Genomic DNA, 22,511 nt, shown 5'->3' with positions numbered 1-22,511 from the left:
GTGAGCAGATCCCTGCTGGAGAGCCAGGGGTGGGGGGAAACTGGGCCAGATGCTCCCACTGTCTCCTTCCCCTTCCCACAGACAGTGGGGATGGAGTTTGTGTCTGGTCCCTGGAACCTGTGAGGATGTTAACAGTGGGAGGGTCAGGATTATAACTGAGCTGGCATCTTCTCACTCAAAGTCGTCAGTTTGACCTGGAAGGAGCTAATGAGTCCAAAATGCTCCCCTGTTCTTGATTCGGAGTTATTTGAGGTGGTTAGTTTAGGAAAAAAACAACTGATTCTTCCTTTTCTGTGCCTTTGCCATTCCAGGAAATCATCGAGTTCCCCATCCTGAAGTTAAATGGCCGGACCATGGAGATTGAGTCTACCTTTCACATGTATGTCCAGCCCGTAGTCCATCCACAGCTTACTCCCTTCTGTACAGAGGTAAGGGCCCTGGCTAGCTGCAGGCGCTGCTGGGACAGGAGCTTGGGGTTCATTGGTGATCTATACTGGCTGCTTAGGGAAAGCATAGGTCTTCTCAGTGGTTAAGGCAGATACACATTGGGCCCAGCAGTTGGCTTTTTACAAAGTCTGCCACTCCCCTTGGATCACTGTGGTCATCGGGGAACCCAGGGAGAGTAGTGATTCACTCTTCCCGGCTTCCCTGACACTTTCCCTTCCTCGTCATCCCTACCTTTCCTGGTAACCAGGCACTTGGAGTCTAGGAGTCGGGTGGTGCCTTGGGTTCAGCTTCTTTTCAGTTCCATTTTCCCTTAGGGTCCTTGGCAGGAGGTGAAGATTTCTGCTTCTTGGTTATGTTCAGGCTTTCTTAGCTGTCTGGTGATGTTTTTCTGTCCTTGAATGAAGTGGTGTTCTGTGAAGCATTGATGGAATTTGTGGGAAGCACAGCGCTATCACTAAGGAAAGAGAAGGGCAGCCCAAGTGGGGTGTGAGGACAGCCTCGCCAAGGCAGAGATGTCTTTATCCTTATCCTAGGCTTCTTCTGTACTTGGCCCCCTTGGCAACAGGTTAGTGTGGCCCCATTTTATGGATTTTGAAACTGGGACTGAGATCTTGGTGCTTGGTAGGGGCTCAGAAGAGCCGTTGGCAGAGAGGAGGCGCCCCGGATGAGTTTGACTCTCAGGACTGAATGAAGAAGCCTTCTGTGGCTGCTTTTCCCTGTGGTACATCGTGTTATGTGCTCTGTGCTGGGGTGGTGGAATCATGGGCCAAGTGTGTGTGGTAGCAGAGATCCTGGGAAAATATGAAAGCAAGGAGATCAAACCAATCAATCCTAAAGGAAATCAGCCCTGAATATTCATTGGAAGGACTGATGCTGAAGCTGAAGCTCCAATCCTTTGGCCACCTGATGTGAAAAACTGACTCATTGGAGAAGAAGCTGATGCTGGGAAAAGGTTGAGGGCAAGAGGAGAAGCGGGCAGCAGAGGATGAGATGGCATCATTAACTCAATGGACCTGAGTTTGAGCAAACTCTGGGAGATAGTGAAGGACGGGGAAGCCTGGCGTGCTGCAGTTCATGGGGTTGCAGGAAGCTGGATGATTTTGCGACTGAATAACTAGCATTTGGAGTGAGAGTATGTTAGAGACTTTGTGCCATCATCCAGGGACCTGCTTTCTCCTTATGAGTGAATCATGAGGACAGAAGTTCTCGAGTAAGCCCCAAACAATCCCTTTGGTGTAGAGGGGGTTGGGGAAGTGCCTGCCTGCGCTGGTTGGGGAGCTCATTGGTCTCTGATACTGACTTAGCCCAGATATGAGGTCTTGAGCTGCTGGCCTTGATGCCAGTGCCCCTGGTGGGCCTTTTGTTGTAGGCATCCATCTGCCAAGGTGTCTAGTCTCGCAAGCCTTTTGTTGTTCCAACTAGTGATGATGAGGCTCTGTTTCCATTGGGCACAACTTTTCCCCCCTCATTTCCCTGGGAATTACCTGTACCACTAGGGGGTGCTAATCTGTCCTGTTTCCCCCTTTGGGAAAAAATCGTCCTTTTAATGATGATGATGCAAATCCTATTCCTTATGGGAAGGGAAGGGAAGACTTTCCTGAAACTAGCCAGGTTCTTGAGCCCTCCACTGGCCTGAAAGTGTAGTGTCCTCTTATCTTTTCCTTCCTCCTCTCTGTGTGCGGCCTCCCCCTTGGGGCCTCCAGTTCCAGCTCACTGCCCGACATTGACAGGCAGGCCTAAACTGGGGGAAGCTGGTACTTGTTTAGGGATGGAACGGAGCATTGCTGGAGCTCAGCTCTGGGCAGGAGTCGACATTGAGGATATTGGGAAACAGGTGTTTTTCAGAGCACAGTTGCTACTGTTTCTCTTTTGAGAGGGGGGAGAAGGGATTGCAAGACTCTGATGAGAGATGTTTCTTTTTTCTGGAAAGTCTCACGGAAGGACACACATACATAATTTGGAGGGTAGTAGGCTTGGTGGCATGGGATCCTCCTCATGAAGCCTGCTCTGAAGTGAGGCTGTGACTGTGCTGTAGGCAGGGATTCTGCCATCCTCTCTCAGGCTCCCAGAGCTCAGAACCCTCTTTGACCTCGTCCCGGCCTTTTCATCCAGCCTCAGATCTCCCTGCTTCAGCTCCCCCTCACTGTCCGCCTCTACACGTGATGGTCCTCTGCCCGTGTGCCTCGCCTGCCTTCCTGCTTGTCCTCCAGCACTCTCCTCAGGGTCACCTTCTCTGGGAAACCTTCACTGAGCCCAGGCTGGGCCGTGCTCAGCCCGGCATAGCACAGCCAGATACATTACACTGCAGTCATTGGTCCATCTGCCCACTAGACTGTGAGCTCCCTGATGTCAGAAACTAGATGTGATCCCTGTCAGTCCTATCCTTAGGGCCTGGCACCAAGTAAAACTCCATGTTCCTTAAGTGGCTGGTGTCAAGGAGTTTTTCCACCACAGCATGCCTACCCCCAGAGTAGCTGTACTGCTCACAGCTCTTTTGAGTAGGTAACGTCGTCTTTGGAAAACCTCAGGTCATCTAGATATCACCCTGTCTTCGTACTAGATGGACTGTATTGCCAAGGGAGGCATGGACGCAGAATGGGGCTGTCCTTCTGAGACCTCATCCAGTCTGGCAGTATGTGCCTTTGTGGACGGGGGGAAGATCATTCCGGTCACAAGGAGTCTTTCATTGGTAAGGGTGAGGAACAACCCCAAACCTCCAGATTTTTCTAAGCAGGTCCTCCAGGAGGATTTTTTCTCTTGCACCAGAAGTCTTTTTTAAGAACCCTGGCCATGTGTGTGCATGTGCAAGCACATGCTTGTGTTAGGAGAGAGAGAGGCTCAGTGCTGGGCAGCCGGAAGAGGGGTTCTGCCTTGAGTGAATCTGCAGCTCGCATGCAGACACTCTTACTGCTCCGAGTGATGAACATGTCATTAGCCTTCTTGAGGTCCTTTCTTAGTCCCAGTTGATAGGCTGCCTGGAGACTTTCTGACAAAAACAGGATGGGGGTGTGTATTCTTCCTTCCCAAGCCCTTTCCTACCACTTCTAGAATCCTCTCCAACTCATTACTTCTCTGCCTCTAGCAGGTGGGCTGCTGCATGGTCCCTTACCATGTGCAATCCTTTTTGTTATTGTTGTCACTGTGGGGGAAAAAAAATCTAGGAAAAAATACCCATTTTGCTAAATGCCAGTAAAGGGCTTTGTCTTGCACCTGTACTTGTAAAGGGTGAGATTTATTGGTCTCTTTGTCTGAGGAGAAAGAGTGGGTCTGATTATCAGATTGCACACCAGAGACAAGTGCTTATGTAATCAACAAACTGTCTTGGTGTCAGAATACGATTGTGCTGGAGATAAACTGTGAAGGGAGAAAGCATTGGATGCTGACACGCTATTGGCAGCGAGCATCCAGGGCTGCTTCCTGTAGTTGCCTGTGTTTATGAACGAGGAAGCCCACTCGTCCCCAGACAGAGCTCTGGTGTGGGTAGGGGATCTCAGTCACCAGTCACGTTATCACTCAGGGTCAGAAGCCCCTCGCCTTGTGGTTTCTGAGTCTGGGGAAGCGGGAGTTAATCTGTAATCCCTCAGTGAAAGGAGCCACAGAGCACACATTAATCCTTCCTCTCACCTCTCCTGCTTTAAGTGGTTAAGGTCTCTGAGCTCTGTTTAGCCTGTGAGCCCTGGTTCTCAGCTTAATAAATACTTGGCTTTGCTCTAGTACCTTTCATTGTGTGGATGTGAAAGCTTTTTACAAACATATATTAACCCAAGTGGGAATGGGCTTAAACAGCAGCGTGAAATATTTAGGTTAGGCCTAAGGTATCACTTCCCAGTATGTATTTTATTATATTTTCTCTCTTCCTCACAGTTTCTGGTATGTCTTATAGGTGGTTGGTATCAGGTACGGGGATTGACTTCTTAAATTTCACCCTCCACCATCTTCATCGAGTGCCTTGACAGAGCTGATCAGATGTGGTCCATTGTTGGAGCCGTTAATGCAGGGGAGTGAGGCCTGTTCCTGAAAGGATCTCAAGCCCCTGTGTCTCTGGGGGTTGAGTTCAAGTCCCTTAGCTGTAAGCTGTAAGCAATACCTTGGCACAGGCGGTTTGGGAAGCATGGAGAGAGAGAGGAGGCCAAGCTCACTAGGCTCCTCCCAGGCTGTTGATTCTAGGATTTCTGACCACTGCGGGGGAGTGTGAGAAAGCCTCAGAATCCTGGAGGCCACCTGCACCCCTGCACCCCATGGTGACAGGAGGCGGGCTTAGTCTTTGGTGAGAGACCCCGCAGGTCAGCGCCTCGGTTGTTGTTTTCGATGTAGTACTTTTCCTGGGACCTAGGGCAGGTGCTGACCTCAGTCCCATCTCCAAGGAGGGAGGGTTCTTGGCAAGGATGCTGTTGGTCTCCTGTGTAGGAGGGATTTTCTGGAAGCCCTTCAGAGTTCATCTGAGTGACGCTTGGTGGGAGCCAAGAGGAGGAGACCTAACCTTGCCCCAGGAAACTCAGACTGGACTCGAGACTGGGAAGACCCTGGGGCTTTCCCTGACAAGTGGCTGTGTGCCCTCTTCTCCAGGATTGTCCTGATCCAAAGCCCCAGTGCCAGGCTTGGGGATGTGACTCGGCCCTAGGAGAACCAGCAGGAGAGAAGCTGGACGAGAAAGGGCAGTGGTGGGTGCACCCAGTCATCTGGCTGTGGGACCTGGAGTTGGCAACAGACCTACTCCAGACCCTGCTGAGACAAAACACAGGGCCATGCCTGCTCAGTGTGGCTCTGGGTGCCGACTGGACTGGGCCAGGGCTGGGCTGCCAAGAAGAACTCAGATTCCACAATGGCAGGGTTGTCATGCTTTTGTTCACTGCTCGATCCCTGCTTGCTTGAGTGGGGCCAGCCTCTCCAGCAGTAGATGCTGACTGAATGAAAGCAGAAGTCTCAGCACTCCATGATGAAAGCTACAAACCTGGGGCTCTTCCCCATCCCCACCCAAGCCCTCAAGGGACCACCTTTTCTTCTCTTTGGCTCAGGCCCTCCCTCTGCTGGGCAGTTCTTTGGTCTTCCAAGCAAGGAAAGGGTGTGGAAGTGCCAGCCGGGTGGGCATGCTGTGGGTTAAAGCCTCGCGAAACAACAGTGTAGTTAATCTTTCTAATTTATTTTCCTTTTAGACCATGGGAAGTCTGTAGGCAGCAGCTGTTACCCAATTAAAATACAGATTAATATAAAAACAGTTTCTGGAATATAAAATAGAGTGGCTGTGTCCTTACACTTCCTTAAAATACCACCTAATAATGGCTTGATGAACTACAGAAACCCACCTAGAGGAACTCAGCGTTCTTAAAATGAAAATTTCTTCCCTAAAAGGTGTGTATTACCATTCCGTGTAAGTCACTATGAGAAAATAACCTTCCCTCTTAGAGCCAGCGGTTTCTGTGAGTTGGGTATTTGGTATTCATTACACATAATTACAGTTTAATTGGAGTTTAATCCCCACCCCCCACACTTAAAAAAAAAAGAGAAGTTTCCAAGCAGGCCTGAGACGCTACTCTGTCTGAAAGTGGCCAGGGGCACGCCGGCCACGGTGATTTCCAGCTGGGTCCACGTCTGTGCAGGGGCCTCCTGCTGCAGGCCCTGCAGGCAGCCTCTCTAGTCTGTACTTGAGGGATATTTTCCACTTCAAAATAAAGCAGACCAAAGCACCAGGCTGGTTTGAACCTGGGCCTGACCTGGGTGGAGCAGAGGCCCTTGAGTGGGAAATCCTGTAGACTAGGTTTTTAGGCTTTTTCCTCTGCTGAAGATGCTGGTTTCCTGCTTGGCTGGCCAGTATCGAGGGCCCAGGTATGCAGGGTGAAGGGTGGATGCCTGGGGGGCACCCTGGCCCTTCACTGGTGCAGAGGGGTCAGTGCTGGACACTGAGGCTCAGAGAAAGGGGGACTTGGAACTAGAGGTGCTGGTCCCATGTGGGGGCATTCCCTGAGTTCTGCAGAAATTCCTAAGGAGCCTGGAGGTGAATTTACTTGGGCTTCCCTGGTAGCTCCGCTGCTAAAGAATTTGCCTGCAGTGCAGGAGACCCTGGTTCGATTCCCGGATAAGGAAGTTCCCCTGGAGAAGGCATAGGCTACCCACTGTAGTATTCTTGGGCTTCCCTGGTAACTCAGACGGTAAAGAATTCACCTGCAATGCGGGAGACCTGGGTTCGATCCCTGGGTTGGATAGATCCCTCAGCCTCCATGAAAACTAAAGCCGTGATAGTTTCCCTGATGGCTCAGCTGGTAAAGAATCTGCCTGCAGTGTGGGAGACCTGGGTTTGATCCCTGGGTTGGGAAGATTCCCTGGAGGAGGGCATGGCAGCCCATTCCAGTGTTCTTGCCTGGAGAATCCTCATGGACAGAGGAGCCTGGCGGACTACTAGCACAGTAATTCTGGAGGAGTTATTGCACCTACTGAATACAAAAGATGTGTAAAATCAGATTTTCTGCAAAATGAAAGTTGAAAACAGGTCTGAGACCCAGCCATGCTCTTGATGTGGATATGCACCCCCATCTTGGGGCAGGAAGTTGTGGGGGTACGTGATCCCCAAGGCTTCTGCTAGGTTTGGAGCCTGCAGCTATGCGGGTCAGAGGCTTTTACTGTAGAAGGAGGAAAACAGAAAAGACTCCAGTTCAGCTTTGAGTCCCTGTGTCCCCGGTTTCCACCCATAGGCTATTTCTCTTTCCTTTCAGCTCACCGGGATTATTCAAGCCATGGTGGATGGTCAGCCGAGCCTGCAGCAAGTGCTGGAGGTAGGTTGAGTGACCTTTAATTCCTGACCTGTGACCCTTTCCTGCCGCCTTCCTCTCCCTCCCCTCCTGAGAATGTAGCCGTGTAATTTGACTATGATTATGGCTTGATTAGAATAACATTTGCTGTCACATCAGTGACATGCTGTTGAGAGTATTGAACCATTGATCTGTCATCTCCAGCTGTTCCCGTCAGGGTTACTGACAAGATGTCCGTGCGCCCTCGGGAGTCAGTGGAGGCCCCGCCTGCTCGCAGCCCGAGGCTGTTGCTGGCCGGTGGCTCTGGTGACTCTGGCAGCCTGTGCCGGGCGGCTGGGAGCAGGGGAGCCGAGCTGCGGCACTGCGGGCGGCCCCGGGGACTGGAGGTGTTTTTGTTTAGCTTTAGTGTTGGCTTCTTGTGGCATGTGAGCACTTCATTAACTCACCCAGAACTCCCCATTGATGGCTTTTGTTTGCTGTCAGCTCCTCCAGGAGGTGCGGCCGGCCCGCCTGCCCCACTGCAGCTTGCCGCTGGATGCATTGTGCCTGTCAGGGGTGCAGAGGCTGCACTGGGTAATGATTCCTAATCAGAATAATTACACAATTGCCTATGTGAGGAAAATCAAATTAAAGGCTTTAGAACCCTTGGCAGAGACCACACTTCTGGGATGTTCTCCTCGGGGAGCTGGAAAAGGTTAAGATGCTGCTTCTCATGCTCCATCCTGAGGGAATGCCTCAGCTCATCTCCCACCCCCACTGGCCTGGGGTTTTCAGAGAGGGAGAGAGGCCCCCCCCCGCCAACTTCCTTCTCTAGAGGGAGGGGGAGAGGAAAAAAAAGCCCGTGGATCACACTAGGTGCTTTATTTATCCTTAAGAGCAAAAAGCCCAAAGCTCTGCCCTAATCACAGGAGCAAGCCGTGTGTCTGGGAGGATAGCAGAGCACACCTACGCTGGAGGGAGTCCACCTGGAGGAAGTAGGGTGGTGGCAGGGAGAGGGAGGAATATCTCTTTCTTGGACCCAGAGGGCCTGTCCCATAGGGGAGAGAAATGCAGACTGAGTTTCCTACGGCTCCTCAGGGTGGAACTAGGGCCAGGGAGACAGGTCTAGGCTTACCCAGGGGCTGAGTATGTTCCTGGTCCTAGGGAGCATGCAGGCTCAGGCTCTGTGGCTGGTCAACAGGCTCTTGAAGGGTTGGGAGATGAGCTCTGAGGTGTCTCCCAGCCCCACTGACCCTCTTCTTGGGTGGGGAGATTCACCCCTGTGACTAAGAGGTATCCTTAGCCTGGACTGCTCTCTCCAAGACCAGACTCAAGGAGAAAGAGGGGACCCTTCCATCCCGATCTTCCAGCCAGCATCCCAGAGCGAGGCCAGGGGACAGGCAACTTTTCCCTGGAGTGTCTCTGGCTGGGATCTTGGGAGGAAGATGCCTTTTCTGGGCCAGCAGCAAACCAGGGCTGCCGAGGCTCTGGGGTTTTCTCCTGAGTGGTGCTGGCTGAGTGGGAGGTTGGTCTTCAGGAGGCTTTCTCCCGCTGACCCCGCACCAGCCCTGAAGCAGGGTGCTCGAGGAGTCTGAGGCTCACCCAGCTTCAGTGCACCTTGTGGATGGAGAGGGGAGATTGCTGACAGTGAGGGAGCCTCGGGGGGCTCACGGGGACCAGACGGCTCCATGTTTTCCCATGAGCCCTGAGCTGCTTAAAGAGCTGAGGAGCTAGTTCTTATCCTAACCAAGGCCCTGAGCAGATGGCCGGATGGGTGTTCGTTCAGCACATTTGTTCTTAGCCGGTCTCACACTGGGCTTCTCCACGCCTTCAGAAGCCGGGAAGGCTGGCTACTGAGGGTTGTCTTGGTGGTCCCTCCAACCATCTCTCCATTCAAACAGAGAAGGGAAGGAAAAGGACAGGCCTGATTCCAAACATGTGACTTCCCTGGACAGCCTCGTAGCAGAAGTTGCTCACTGAATACCTGCTGCATGAGTGAATGGCCTTGGCCCTAAGCTTCCAAGGAGCAGTAAGTGCTTCCCATGGTAGAGGCCTGGTCTTGCTGGGCGTTGCCTCCTGACAGTCCTGTCCTGTCCTGCTCTCTTTTCCAGGACCACTGTGCAGGAGTTGGGGCGTTGGGGAGCCCCCTAGCAGGTGGGGCACTTACCTTGGGGATTTAAGGCCAGTGAACCGGAGCGAGATTAGCTGACTTAGGGAGCTCCAGGTTTGCCTTACCTCTTTTCTTATGTAATGTCTTCCTAATTTTCTTTAGGTGACCCTAGGGAAAGGATGCATGTGTGCATGCATGTGTGTGTGTGCGTGTGCGTTTGTGTCCGTGCAAGGGCTGGGGCCAGAGTGGCCCGGAAGACACATATTCAGCAGTGGAAGGTCCAGAATTTAGCTTCCAGGGAGACCCTTGCACTGGAGAGGATGCTCTGGGGTGCAGACTGTGAAGAGGGTCTGCAGAGTCTGGCCCTAATGTCCCAGGAGGTAGGGCTGCCATAGCCACGAAACTGGATGGGACCCTCGGCCCTGCTCCAGGACTGTTTTAGCTGGGCCAGACCTCCAGAACCTCTGAGGATCCAGGAAGCCCAGGGTTATCATGGGCTGTCCGTTATCTGCTGGGAACACAAGGCCTTCACAGTCCGGCCTCACCTAGTCCCCCGGCCTCAGTTCCTGCCCTTCCTTTCAGTCACTGCAGAACTCCAGTCACACTACTTCTTACTCGTATCTCAGTCAAGAGATCGAGAAGGGACTGTGCTGGGTTAGGGATCAGGACAGTGAATAGGACACCTCAGAGTCCCTGCCTTCATGGTGCTGATAGTCTGGTGGGAAAGGCAGACGTTAAACAGGCAATTGCTTCTCAGACGCAGAATGTCTGTGCCTTTGCCTCCTGTCCTGTGTTCCAAGCTGTCAGGCAAACTTAGCCACCCAGCCATTAGTTCAGTCATCTTTATGCATCCTTTCTGACGCCTTTCTCTGTGAAAGGTGGCGCTGGCCTTCGCCTCTTCTTGGTCCGATGGCATCTTGGGTGCTTCTCCATTGATGCCTCTGTTATATTGTATTAGGTGGTCTGTCTTCCTCCCCTTCCTAGCCTACTGTCTATTTTTAGGTAGGCACTTAATCCTTTATCACATATAATTCACAAAACAACCCTGTAAGGTTAGTCATCTTACCTCGTTTTATAGATGAAGGAAACTGAAGTTCAGAGGGGTTAAATGACTTTTAAATGACTTCCCATCAGTGACACAGCCAGGATACAGAAGAGCCAAGGTTAGAACCCAGATGTGTCTGATTTTTCAATCCTGAGTTTCTAACGACTGTGCAATATAGCTTTTAAAAATAATCCCCCTGTGTGAGTGGCACAGCAGTGTGATCTGCTGCACTCTTGCCCCATGCCTGGGATCTTCTGAAAAGTAGGCACTGCTTCGTGAATGCTTTATGATAATTCTCTCGTTACATACTGATTTTAGTATTTGTACTTGCAGTGTGAGTGCAAATAATAAAACGGATCCAAGGGATGAAGGGAAAGAAAGACTTGAAGTTTGTTTAGGAGCAGTTTCTTTCCCTATCTAGGAATTGAGCTCAGCCTTCAAAAGATTCTGCTGAATTTGAATCCCCAACCAGGAGGAGAAAAATACAGATTCTGGGGCCAGTTGATGAACTTCTAGCGACTGGAGCAGGCTGTGCTCTCCCAGTTGTCAGAATGGGGCTACAGCCCAGCAGAGGAGCCTCTTCTGCTAGCCTCTTGGTGAAAATTAACTTGACCTTCATTTGGAGAATAAGTAAATTAATACATTTGGTTAGTAAACATTTGGTGGGAGGGTGGAATGACTAAACAAGCGAATGAGCCTATGGAGTTCCCTGCCACAGGCCTCCTTCCAGCCTGTTCTCATGGTCCAGGCCAGCCTGTGTCTGTGCTAGGCAGTACGTTTGTTTGAGGACCAGAGGTATTTGGACTGACCTACTGACTTCTGTCCTTATCCTGTCTGGGGTGGGCTGGCAGGCACTGGGAGAGTGGAGGGGCTCCCTGCCCCCCACGCACCCCTCCAGCACTTGGGCTTGTGGGATCTGGCTGCAGGGATCATCCTGCAAGGGCCTCCATAGTTCTGGGCCACGGCTGAGAGCCCAGAGTGGAGCTGTGGTGGGATAAGATCACAGTTTTCCCCTGCTCTGATTACAAGCAGCTTATCTGCGTTTCACTGTTGTGGCTCTTCAGAGACTCAGGAGAGAGAAGAAAAGGAAAATCTCATCTGCTCTTGTTGTGTACTTTACAGAGGGTCGATGAGTGGATGGCGAAGGAAGGCCTCTTAGACCCAAACGTCAAGTCAATTTTTGTCACCTGTGGAGACTGGGACTTAAAAGTCATGTGAGTATGAGCAGGACTCCTTTGCTGACAGGGCTTGGAACCTGCGGGACCAGGTTTTGCCTTTCACAGTCTCAAATGTCCAAGCCTACAGGGCAGCTGGGTCAGGCAGTCCTTGGATCTGGGGGCTGGCTGGGCAGAACGAGGGCTGGGAGCTCTGCCTTCTGCCTCTGGATGGACCTTTCCAGCCCTGCTATTGCCTTCTTACCTGTGCTAGGAGAGCTCTTCCTATTGTGGGCTACACGTTACTATGCTGAAAGAAAGGAGTTAAAAGAGGGTCTTTAATATTCTTCTAAACCAAGCACATAGTATTTACTTTTCTAAATGTTTTAGTAATAGTAACTCATTTACTAACCCTTAGGACTCTTATTATTCCTATTTTAGAGATGAAGACATTCAGACGCAGAGAGGTTAAGTATCTTGCCCAGGGACATACAGAGCCAGAATTAAGACCCAGGCAACCTGGCTCCAGGGTCCATCTTCCTAACCATGATGCTGTGTTAGGCTCTCACGTGGGATGCGAGGCGCTGATGATCCCACAGAGAGCCCAGGGTGGGGATGGGAGAGGGCTGCTGCCACCAGGTCACCATCCTCCTCTTTTCCTCCCTTGTCCCCACTGCTTTTTCTCCTTTGTCTCCTGATCCTGCTCCAGTTGTGGAAGAGAGAGCTGGTTCCTTTGCTGGGTTGACACTTCTGCCTCTTGTCTACCCTCATGGATACTTGGCTTCAGAAAGTCCCCAGGGAACGAAAGCGGGGTGGAGGTCGGGGGCGGGGGGCACTGTTTGCTGAGGATTGACAGGATCGATACCTCTGTGTTCTTTGTGACTGAAGGCAGCAACGAGCATCGTGTGTGTGTATGTGTGTGAGTTTTTGAGCATAGGATGGGGTATTGGTGGGGGTGGGGAGTCGTGGCTCTGGAGTGACATTTCCTTCCAATTCAGGCATCATTTTCTCACCAAGATCCTTTTTATGCCTTTTGGATGCTGGGCATTGAAGTGAAGTTCTGCACCCGGGTAGCTGTCCAGCTTGCTATTGGACCCAACCCTCTAGGTGAGGCAGGAGGAAGAGCAGGTCCAAATCACATACTCGCCCGCACACCTGCCTTCCCCAGGCCTCAGATCATGTGTGCACACTTACTGCATACCACACGCTCCAGAGGTCCCGATGACACTCGTTGGGGAAATTACAGGGGCTGTGCCTGGAGGCAGAGCTGAGTCAGGGGAGGGTTCCGAGGAGAAGGTGAGGAGGAAGAATGCTGGTTTACAGCATTCCATATCCTGGGCAGCTCTGAGCACTCAAGTGAGACGGGACTCCTGGGGAGGGAGCTCCAACACAGGAGAAGCTATCCAGGGTGGGGCAGGGTACAGGCTGACACCCAGGGTTCTAGGGCTCGTGTGGCCCAGGCCAGAGGCCTGGTTTCTCTAGTTGAGATTCCCACTTTCCCAGTGGCTTTCTCTCTTTGGTGTGTTCATGTCCCAAACACCCAATTTCATCATCTTCTGTGATAAGGGTGAATGGCGTGTGCTTATTTGTGTATGTGAGAGCTTTCCTGTGCGTGATGTTGGGGACTATCTGGCTGGGCCTCTGAAGCTTGGGGTCGGTTTCTCCATGACAAGGAGAGGGGATGACTGGCATTGGAGGCCTTGACATGGCGAGCCCTGGACAAATCTTGGTGACTAGGAGGCTGCTTTGCATCTTGATGGAACTGATGTCATCAAGAAGGATCGGGCTGGGGAATCAGCACATGTAAAAGGAAAATCAGATGTCAGTGAGCACAGTTTCTGGGTTACTCTTTTCCTTTACCTCCTGGAGAGAATCTGTTTCACTTTTTTACTACTAAGGGAGTGAGGGAATAAAGGAAAAAAGGAAAACGTGAAAATGACAGCAGACATCAATTTCAAGAACTACATTTTATGTTTCTGATTTTATTTCTTAGTTGATATTTCTATTATAACATTACTACACTATGATGCCAAAAGAATTTCATTAAATGGAAGAAATTAGATCAGTTGGGAGATGAAGGCAAAACAACCAGTTAGATTGGCAGAATCTTAAAATCCATAACTTGTTTAGGCATGGAAGCTTGAAGTGTGTTCCCCCAGCATAAGTGCCAGGGCCTCTGAGAAGGCAAACAAATACTGACACCATCTCTGCTGTCGAGGTAGCTCATCGTACAAGCAAGGGGCAAGGGTTAAAAAGGAAGGGAAAAGAGTGATGCATTTATAACAAATCAGGAATAAGAAATTAAGGGACCAAATACAAAATACACCCTTTTGAAAGTGGCGGTGACTGTAATAAAGTGCAATTTAAAAAAATGTTAATGAGCACGTGCCATATGTCTCTCAGTCCTCCTGCCTGTCTTCTTGGGTAGGAAGTGGTGTCTCTCTTTAATAGATGAGAAAACAAAGCCAAGTTAAAACCCGAGGCTCAAATTGGTAGACCCAGCTAGGCATAATCGAATTCTTAAGGCCACATAGCTTCCAAAAGAGATGACTGGGGCAGACTTTGGCCGCTGGTTTGGGTCTGGCTCGCGAAGGCCAGCCAAGCTCTGAAAGCGAGAGTGCAGGGAGGAGTCAGATGTCAGGTGGCAGGAGTGGTGGGGGGAGAGCTCTGTGGCCGCCTTTTCAAAGCAGAATTCCGCATAACTGCTGGGAAGGCTCTTAATTAAATGTGTAACAAAATAAAAACAGCCAGAGAGGAAACCTAAGTAGTGCTGCGTGACAGTGCACAGCTTCTCCGTGTTCCCGGAGCCTCTTGTCAGATGGCTCTCGTCAGAAGCATCACCTTCTCACATGCCTGGTAAGCCTGCTGATGAGCCTGACAAGGGTGGTGTTAAACTGACCTAACAACTTGTTAGTATGTGGCTCACTTCTTGTTTTGACATCTATTTTCAAATTTAACTAAGTCGAAGGAACTCAGCAAATATTTTCATTTCCCACTCCAGTCTCTCCAAGCCATGGCTCCCTCTCATTGCCGTTCCCCCCACCCCCTGCCCCCACCAACCTCCCTCTCCCTACAGCAAAATTGGAAAGGGCCTGATTAGTGTGGCACTGAGCAATGGGGACTGCAGTGGCAGTGGAAATCCCACTGGAGAAAAGAAATCTCCCCCAATCCTGACAAATTAATTTTGTGTCCATCTTCTGTCAGCCCGAATGGGGCGACACTCATGTTTCCGTGGGCTTTGATGCTGTCGTCACAAATTACGCTCAGGGGGGTTTGAATACAGTGGGTGCAGATTTCGTTTTCCTTCTAAACGTTTTTAAGAAACGACACTTGTGGTTTTGGCTCTTGGTAAGCTTGCCTTCCCTTCCTTTCCTTTGCCTTACTTGTTGTTTCTTAAAGCTCCTTGTAGAGTTTAGTGTTCTTTCACCAATGTTCTCTCTCCTCTGCTTATCCAGGCTTTGTATTGTCTCTGTAGAGGGCTTCTGTCTTTGGCATGGTGGGAGGATAGGGAAGATGCAGAGTGAGGATGGACACCTTCACAGGTGCTGCCTTTGAGGAGCTTACCTTTTCGCCTGTAGTTTGGAGACCTGGGTTTGCCAGCTGAATAGGTGGCTTAGAAGCCAGGCCACAGGGAAACCCAGTGGCATGTGGGTTTAGGAAGAGGAGCAGATCAGGAGGACTGGGGGTTGTGGAGTGGGCTGGGGGATAAGAAGAGCTGATATGAGGGTGGACCTGGTCCTCCATGCCTCAGGGGAAGAGGCCCTTTGGAGGAGAGGGTCAGGATTATCAGACCCCGCCATGGAGGAGCAGGGTCCACGGGTCTACTTCGGGTCTGCCAGGAGGGCCCTCATGCAGCTTCCCCTCAGCTTGGGAGCGGGGAGTTTTCCTGTCATTGGAGGCCAAATGTGTGAGTGCAGGGCTGGCATTTGACTTGGGTGTTTCCCCTGCTCTCCTTGTGCAGTTTGCATATCACGCCTCTTTGTTGGTGCTGTGCAGATGTGGACCAGAAAGTCCTGAGATCAAAAGATATTTAGCATTTAACATAAGTTTGTGTGAGACCATCTGAACTAATATTTTGTAACGAAAAACTCAACCACCTGAGTAGTAAACTGTTTGACAAAATAATATATAAGAATGGCAACTCTGGGAGAGAGCACTTAATACTACTAGGCTGTCTAGCCAAAGAAAATGAGATCTGTTTCAGTTACTTCAATACTCGGGCATGAAAGTTTTTGTATTATTTTGTCCTTAATCCATCATGAAGAAGACCCAGTCAGGAGGCAGGTGGAAGCACCTCTGTGAAAGTCACTCCTGAATTCACATTTTTTTTTTTAATCAGATGATTGAACCCTTTCCAGACTACATAGTTCTTCCTTCTTGTTTCAAGTGCAGACAAACATTGTCTCTGAAAAAAAATGACACTTGTTCAAATTATCCTACTTACCGTTTGATTTTGGGACACATACTCAACGGGGACTTGGGCTTCCCGGGTGGCACTAGTGGTAAAGAATCCACCTGCCAATGCAGGAGACAAGAGACATGGGTTTAATCCCTGGGTCAGGAAGATTCCCCTGGAGGAGAGCATGGCAACTCTCTCCAGTATTTTCACCTGGAGAACCCCATGGACAGAGGAGCCTGGAGGGCTACAGTTCATAGCGTCACAAAGAGTTGGATACAGTTGAAGTGACTTAGAGCGCATGTGTGCGCGCATACACTCACACACTCTCTCAACAGGGACTGCTGAGGGTCACGCAGCCAGGATGGTGGGAGAGCAGAGAGTGCTATCCGCTGAAGTGAAGTCCCATGGCAGAGGAAGCACATGCCGGGGAGAACTCTGTGGGGTACACAGTATCTTGTGGGATGTGTAGGTGGAGTTTGAAAGGCTTGCTGGTGGGGGTCATCCTGGGCCCTCTTGGCACTTTCATCAGCCTGACTACTTCCTCCTCCGTGAAGCACTCTTCATCTCTACTATGTCTCCTGTTTCTCTGACTTTTTCCTTCCCTTTCCTTTCTATGACTCTTTTTTCCTTTTCTCTCAAGTTTGGTGTTTCTTAAACACTGGCATTTCTTTGTTCTCTCTCCTAGCTGTCTTTTCTTTTTATCCTACACACTCACACTTATGGGAGTGATCTCATCTATTTCTCAGCTTCAGCTATTCTCTGTACGCTGTCTTCTCATCTTTTCCTCCATTTGAGAAATGGAACCAACATGCAGCAGTGATCCCACTGGAGAAAAGGAATCTGTTCCCTCTGCCATCTGAACTCTTGAGCCTTCATATCCAGCTCCTCTTCTCTATCTTACCTAGATACCCTTAAAGCTTGTGCTTAGTTGCTCAATCGTGTCCGACTGTTTGCGACCCCATCAACTGTAACCTGCCAGGCTCCTCCGTCCATGGACTTTTTCAGGCAAGAATACTGGAGTGTGTTGCCATTCTCTCCTTCAGGGAATCTTCCCACCCCAGGGATCAAACCTGCGACTCCTCCGTTGCAGGTGGATAACCTGCTGAGTTATCAAGAAAGCCTTAAAACTTAAAGCTCAGGTGTTATTTTTCTCCTGACACCTTGTCCTGCAGCATTTTCTTGAATAATGATTCACTGGTACCGTCTACTCAGTAGTTGTGTCAGAAAACTGAAAATCTTTCTTGGTTCCCCCCTCTCGCCATAACCAATTAATTGCCAGACCCCACTGATCCTTTCTCCCAGAGGTTTCTCAGAGTTGTTGCCTTCTTTCCAAACCCACTACCACTGCCCTAGTTCAGGTCACCATGTTCTTCTTGGATTCCTATGAATGTCTTCTTTCTCGTTGGTCTCTCCAGCTGTCTTGTTTCTTATATTTTTTTCTCCTAATTGTAGCAGATTACATCATACCCACTTAACACCCTTCAAGGCTTCCCCTTGTCCTCTAGGCAAAGTCACACTGTTTATTGAAGGTTTCAAGGCTCTTGTTTATTTCTCTAGCCTTATCTCTTGATGTGCTCTACGTACTCAGGCTATTCCTACTCCTAGCCACATGCTCTAACTGGCCAGTTCTTAAGGATCCCTCCTAACATCTTTTTCTAGGTGCCTTCCTGTACGTTCCTGGAGCACATGTACTTATTCATACATAAAATTGTGTTGTAGCTGCCTCGACTTGTCTGTCTCTTTCCCTGGATTGTGTGCACCATTATAATCCCAGGACAATGCCTGACATATTGTAGTTGTTCAATAAATGTGTGTTGAATAAATGACAACTAAGGCATGGAGTGGGCCTGTAGAATCCCTGCCCAGGAAGAATGGCAGCAGGTGGTAGTGAGTGGATTCAGGGAGAATGGAATGGAAGACAAAATCTCAGATCTTCCTGCCCCAGACTGAGTGTGAGGGGTTAGAGGACTACACTGCTCATGCCAAGAAGCTCCTGGGTCCCCCTGCCAGCACTGGATGTTGGGCCCTGCAGGGTGGGTACTGGGTGAGATGGTGCAAGGGCCTGGGTGAGGGAGAAGGGGCTTGGTCCTAGGAGCAATGTGAAGGGCTTTCTCTGAGACATTTGTGTCCCCAGGACTGAGGGCCGGAACTTCTCTGGAAAAGTGACATCAGACAATAAAGAGCCAACATTTATTGACCACTTACTACATACCCGGAGTCCTGTTGTGCTATTTGTATGTTATCTCATTTAATCCTTACTACAATCCTATGAAATAAATTATTTTTTAGCACATGAGGGAGGAAACTGGGGCACTGAGAGGTAAGTAAGTTGTCAAGGGCACACAACCACTTTGTAGCAGGGATTTGAACTCTGGAAGCTGCGTGTTTGACTGCTTGGGTATCTGACCATCTGCTTCTGTCTTCCAGCATGGCTTTGGGCTTGCTGGGAGTGCCCTTCCTCCTCTCCTTTGTTTGCACTGAGTGACAGAGCCTTGGGATGTTCTCTGACACCCTGGGCTCCTGGTACCTGGGCTGGTGTTGGTTGGAGGGCTAGACTGTTGTGTTTATTTTGCTCTGGGAACGTGGTTGATGGGGAGGTGTGGTGGGGGATGGCTTGGGCCTGTCTGAGAGGCTCCTTGCTGATCTACAGATGAATGAATTCTCAGATCTGTTTTAAGGAAACCACTGCCAGTATTACTTTGGACACCTCTATCCTATGGTATCCTTGGAAGCACGTGGGGCATCTCATCATGTCTCTAAGCTCGTGAGAACCTTGTCTATGGGTTTGGTCCCGGCACAGAGCTGTATCACCTTTGATTAGCAGCCTGTTGGGGGAAGGGGCTTGAGTCAGAACTCCCTGGCAGCCCTGACTTGTCTCATTTCCTGATACTTTTATCTGTCACTGCAAGCACTTGGGCTCCCCTCCTGAACTAATTAAGTTTGCATGTGTTTAGACACATTGCCAAATAGGGCTTAGCAAAGCGGAACTGAGCTACATCTCTTTCTGAGTAGGGAAGGAAGGGTATATGAATGCTCCACCACGAGGGCTGGGGAGGGTGTGGATGACACGGAGCCTGTGTGTGCAGATGATAGGCATTCTGCCCTGGCCTCCCTGGGACACAGCAGGCCTACAAAGCAGCCTTCTGATTGGCTGGCGGCAGCAGCATCTGAGGGCCCACCCTCCACCTCTAAGTGAACTGGATGTTCTCAGAGGGCCAAGGATGGAGGACAGGCTCTGAAGTAGGATTTTTCTCCGAAGCACAAGCAAAACTGTAAAACAAGTTTAATGGGACTTGTAGGGGGAGTTTCTAGGCCTGTGTGCTGTTTGCTGCCAGCCTGAACCTAGCCAGCTCCACGGCCTGAAACCACCTGTGTGGCTAGCAGAGTGCAGCCTCTCCAGGTCTGTGAGAAGTACATTGGAAACATGGGCCACATTTTCCTTTTTGCTTTGAAAACCCCAGTCTTCAAGACATCGAAGTCTTCAGGACCAAGGCAGTCTTTTGCCTTGAAGATTCCAGACCACCCTGCTCAGTTTCATGATTGCTGTGGAGTGGCTCCAGGGGGAGAGAAGGAGTATTGCTCAGGATCCCCCCACCCTGGAGGGGGGTCAGCCTAAGGAGTCAGCACAGTGCAGGGCTGCCAACATGTTTCCACCTCAGACTGATGCCTGAATTTTCCCGAGCGCTGGGTAGCCCGAGGTCTGAGATACCCAGTGGGCAAACATACTTGGGTCCTGCCCACACAGCTGCAGACGTGGGGCCTTACCATGTTGTGGACTCCTCCTTTGAGGTAGGGAGTGAGGGTATTTCCTATAGAAAGCAAGAGAAACAGCTGATTGCTATGGTCAGCGCTTTGATAGAGCTGTGAAGCCCGTGGGTCAGGTTCCTGGCCACGAGGAGGCTCTCGGTAAGGCGAGATCAGCTCAGAGTCAGGCCAGGCTCACACTGCACACCATGTGTGTGTGGGTGGGCTAGGGAGGGGCTTCTGGAGGTTGTATAGGAATTCTGGGCCTTTGAGCTGCAGCCTGAGCCCAGAGCGAACAAGAACCAGACCTTCTGCCCTCCCTTTAGCTTCCCTAGAGCCCTCTCGTCAGCAGAGGTGCGTCGGGTTAGCCCCAAGAAGGCAGCTTGCGTTGATGGGGTCATGTTTCAGCTGCAGCTAATCCAAGTCACTCGATATAAATCTCTCCCTGCCCCCTCTCCCCCTCCCTCCCATCCCCAGCCCACAGACAGGGAAATGAATCCTGGCCCTCGCCCTGAATACATCATGGCAGGCCTGCCTCTAATGAGAGAGGGCCATTCATTGTGGGGTGAAGCTCCCTGCAGAGCCTGGGATGCCATTAATTAAAGAAGAGCCACCTGAAGCCAGTCGTGCGGCGCAGCCTGCCACGCTCAGATGGAGTGGTGGTGGGGTAGCCTCGTTAGCCTGACAGCTCCTCGGGCCCAGGGTTCCTGGGCGCTGGGGAGCGAGGGGTGCCCCGCCTCTACCTGAGAGCTCCGGCCTCTGGAGCCAGCTTCCTCACAGATGCGGGCAAGCCCCTTCCTGCACCTGTCCTGGGGCCAGGACCTGGCAGGAAAGGGGCTGCTGACGGTGGGCTTGGGTGTGGGCCTCAGGGCAGGAGCAGGTTTCTGTGAAGTCCAAGCAGGCTCCTGGCTCCCAGCTGGCGCTCCTCCCCACCCTTCTCCACGCGGTCCTGGAGCTGCGGGTTGGCAGGCCATGCAGCCTGCAGCCTTCCCTCAGAACCTGAGTCCAGGGAAGGACTGGAGGGACCTTAGGCCTGCAGGGACACTCGGGGAGAAAGAAGCTCTCCATCAGGTCTGCGGGCACAGCCCTTCCCGGGAAGACGGTGCCTCTGGTATTCCAGTTTCTGGGCATTTCTAGGCTGCAGTGTGGGACTCCAGTGGCAGACTCATCTCCTCGCCCCTGGGAAGGTGTCGGAGGATCTTAAGCACTTCAGGGGTTGTGGGAATCCCTGGAGTGGGAGTTCTGCTCAGTTAAAACCCTGATAAAAGGCGGAGGTGTTTATGTAGTGGCCCGCCAGGTGCTGAGATGTTTCTGGTGGTGGGAGCCTGCTGCGGCGCTGCTGACTGCTGCTGCTGCTGCTGCTAAGTCACTTCAGTCGTGTCTGACTCTGCGTGACCCCATAGACGGAAGCCCACCAGGCTCCCCCGTCCCTGGGATTCTCCAGGCAAGAACACTGGAGTGGGTTGCCATTTCCTTCTCCAATGTGTGAAAGTGAAGTTGCTCAGTCGTGTCCGACCCTTAGCGACCCCACGGACTGCAGCCTACCAGGCTCCTCCATCCATGGGATTTTCTAGGCAATAGTACTGGAGTGGCTTGCCATTGCCTTCTCCGATGCTGCTTGCTTCATTGGTCCCGAGGTGAGTGTGGCTGCCAGGTGTCTGGTCCCCGATCTGATGGATGGAGTGCCCCTCAACCATCCTTGGGGGTCTCACCGCCGCCTCCTTGCTGGCAGGAGGGGCCATAGGCACTCAGACCTTGACCATCACCTGGGGCTGGAGTAGGTCAGCTGGTCTCTTCCTGGCTTGTCAGGAAGACAGAGTGTTTCTGTGTCTGTGGCTCTTCTGGGCAGTGTCTGAACTCTGATTCTGTGCTCCGTGGCAGAATCTGAGAGGCTCCTTCAGAGCTTGACCAGGGTGCCAGCTCTACCTCTGTGGAGTCCTCGTGGTCTGGAATAGAGGCTCCAGCTAAGACTCGGGTGGCACTGCTTTGTGTTTTGAACAGTTTCGGACCTTTGCAGGCCTTGGCCATTCGTTTGGGCCCTTCTGTCTGCTGGCAAGGGCTTCCCAGGTGGCACTAGTGGTAAAGAACCCGCCTGCCAATGCAGGAGATGTAAGAGACGCAGGTTCAATCCCTGGGTTGGGAAGATCCTCTGGAGGCAGGCATGGTAACCCACTCCAGTGTTCTTGCCTGGAAAATCCTATGGACAGAGGAGCCTGGCAGGCTACAGTCCACAGAGTCACAAAGAGTCGGACACGACTGAAGTGATGGCCTCTGGAAAATAGAGAGTGGAAAATGGGGGGCTTGTGTCCTGAACTCCAGGGAGAACTCCTGAACTTCTACTGCTGATGCTAGAAAATATTTTTGTATGGATGAGATACTTTTCGCGTGACTCTTGAGACCCAACTTAAAAAAAAAAAATTTTTATTGTGACTTCCCCAGCAGTCCAGTGGTTAAGACTCCACACTTTCAACACAGAGGGCTCAGGTTTGATCCCTAGTCAGGGAACTAAGATCCCACATGCCATGTGGTACAGTCAAAAAAAGAAAAACCAAAAAAATTTTATCTTTTTAGAAATGGAAGTATGAAATAAGTACAGTAGGGTGCATCCAGTATACAGGTGTGAAATGGGCAGCTCAGCGTATTGCTATACATGTATACACCTGTGCGCCACCCAAACCAAGATGAACTTTTTGCATCATCCCAGAAAGTTTCCTTGTGCCCCTCTTCTGTCAGTAACGCCTACCCCCTTCCAGGTAACCACTATTCTGACATCCGTTACTTTTGGCTCATTTTCTTCCTTTTGGCTCATTTTCTTCCTTTTGGCTTTCATATACATGGAATCATACAAGATGTACTCTTTTGAGTCTGACTTCCTTTGCTCAATGTAATA

General features: G+C 51.0%; 1 protein-coding gene across 10 annotated transcripts in view; it reads left to right on the top strand.

Annotated features, from left to right (window-relative positions):
• ERI3 (ERI1 exoribonuclease family member 3) overlaps nt 1-22,511 on the top strand; it is a 129,542-nt gene that overhangs the window by 33,825 nt on the left and 73,206 nt on the right. For 5 of the 10 annotated variants that reach the window (XM_088835242.1, XM_088835239.1, XM_088835241.1 and 2 more), the window contains 4 exons: nt 312-428; nt 3,008-3,136; nt 7,155-7,214; nt 11,447-11,538. In XM_088835242.1, the coding sequence (XP_088691368.1) occupies nt 312-428; nt 3,008-3,136; nt 7,155-7,214; nt 11,447-11,538 (398 nt within the window). The remainder of the gene's footprint in view (nt 1-311; nt 429-3,007; nt 3,137-7,154; nt 7,215-11,446; nt 11,539-22,511) is intronic. The other 5 variants (XM_055403826.2, XM_055403822.2, XM_055403821.2 and 2 more) reach the window with 2 other exon arrangements.

The sequence above is a fragment of the Moschus berezovskii genome, chromosome 4 (genome assembly GCF_049115385.1).
Source record: "Moschus berezovskii isolate FMDL1 chromosome 4, NW_MosBer_1.0, whole genome shotgun sequence".
Taxonomy (NCBI): domain Eukaryota; kingdom Metazoa; phylum Chordata; class Mammalia; order Artiodactyla; family Moschidae; genus Moschus; species Moschus berezovskii.
This window is presented reverse-complemented; position numbering and strand designations above follow the sequence as displayed.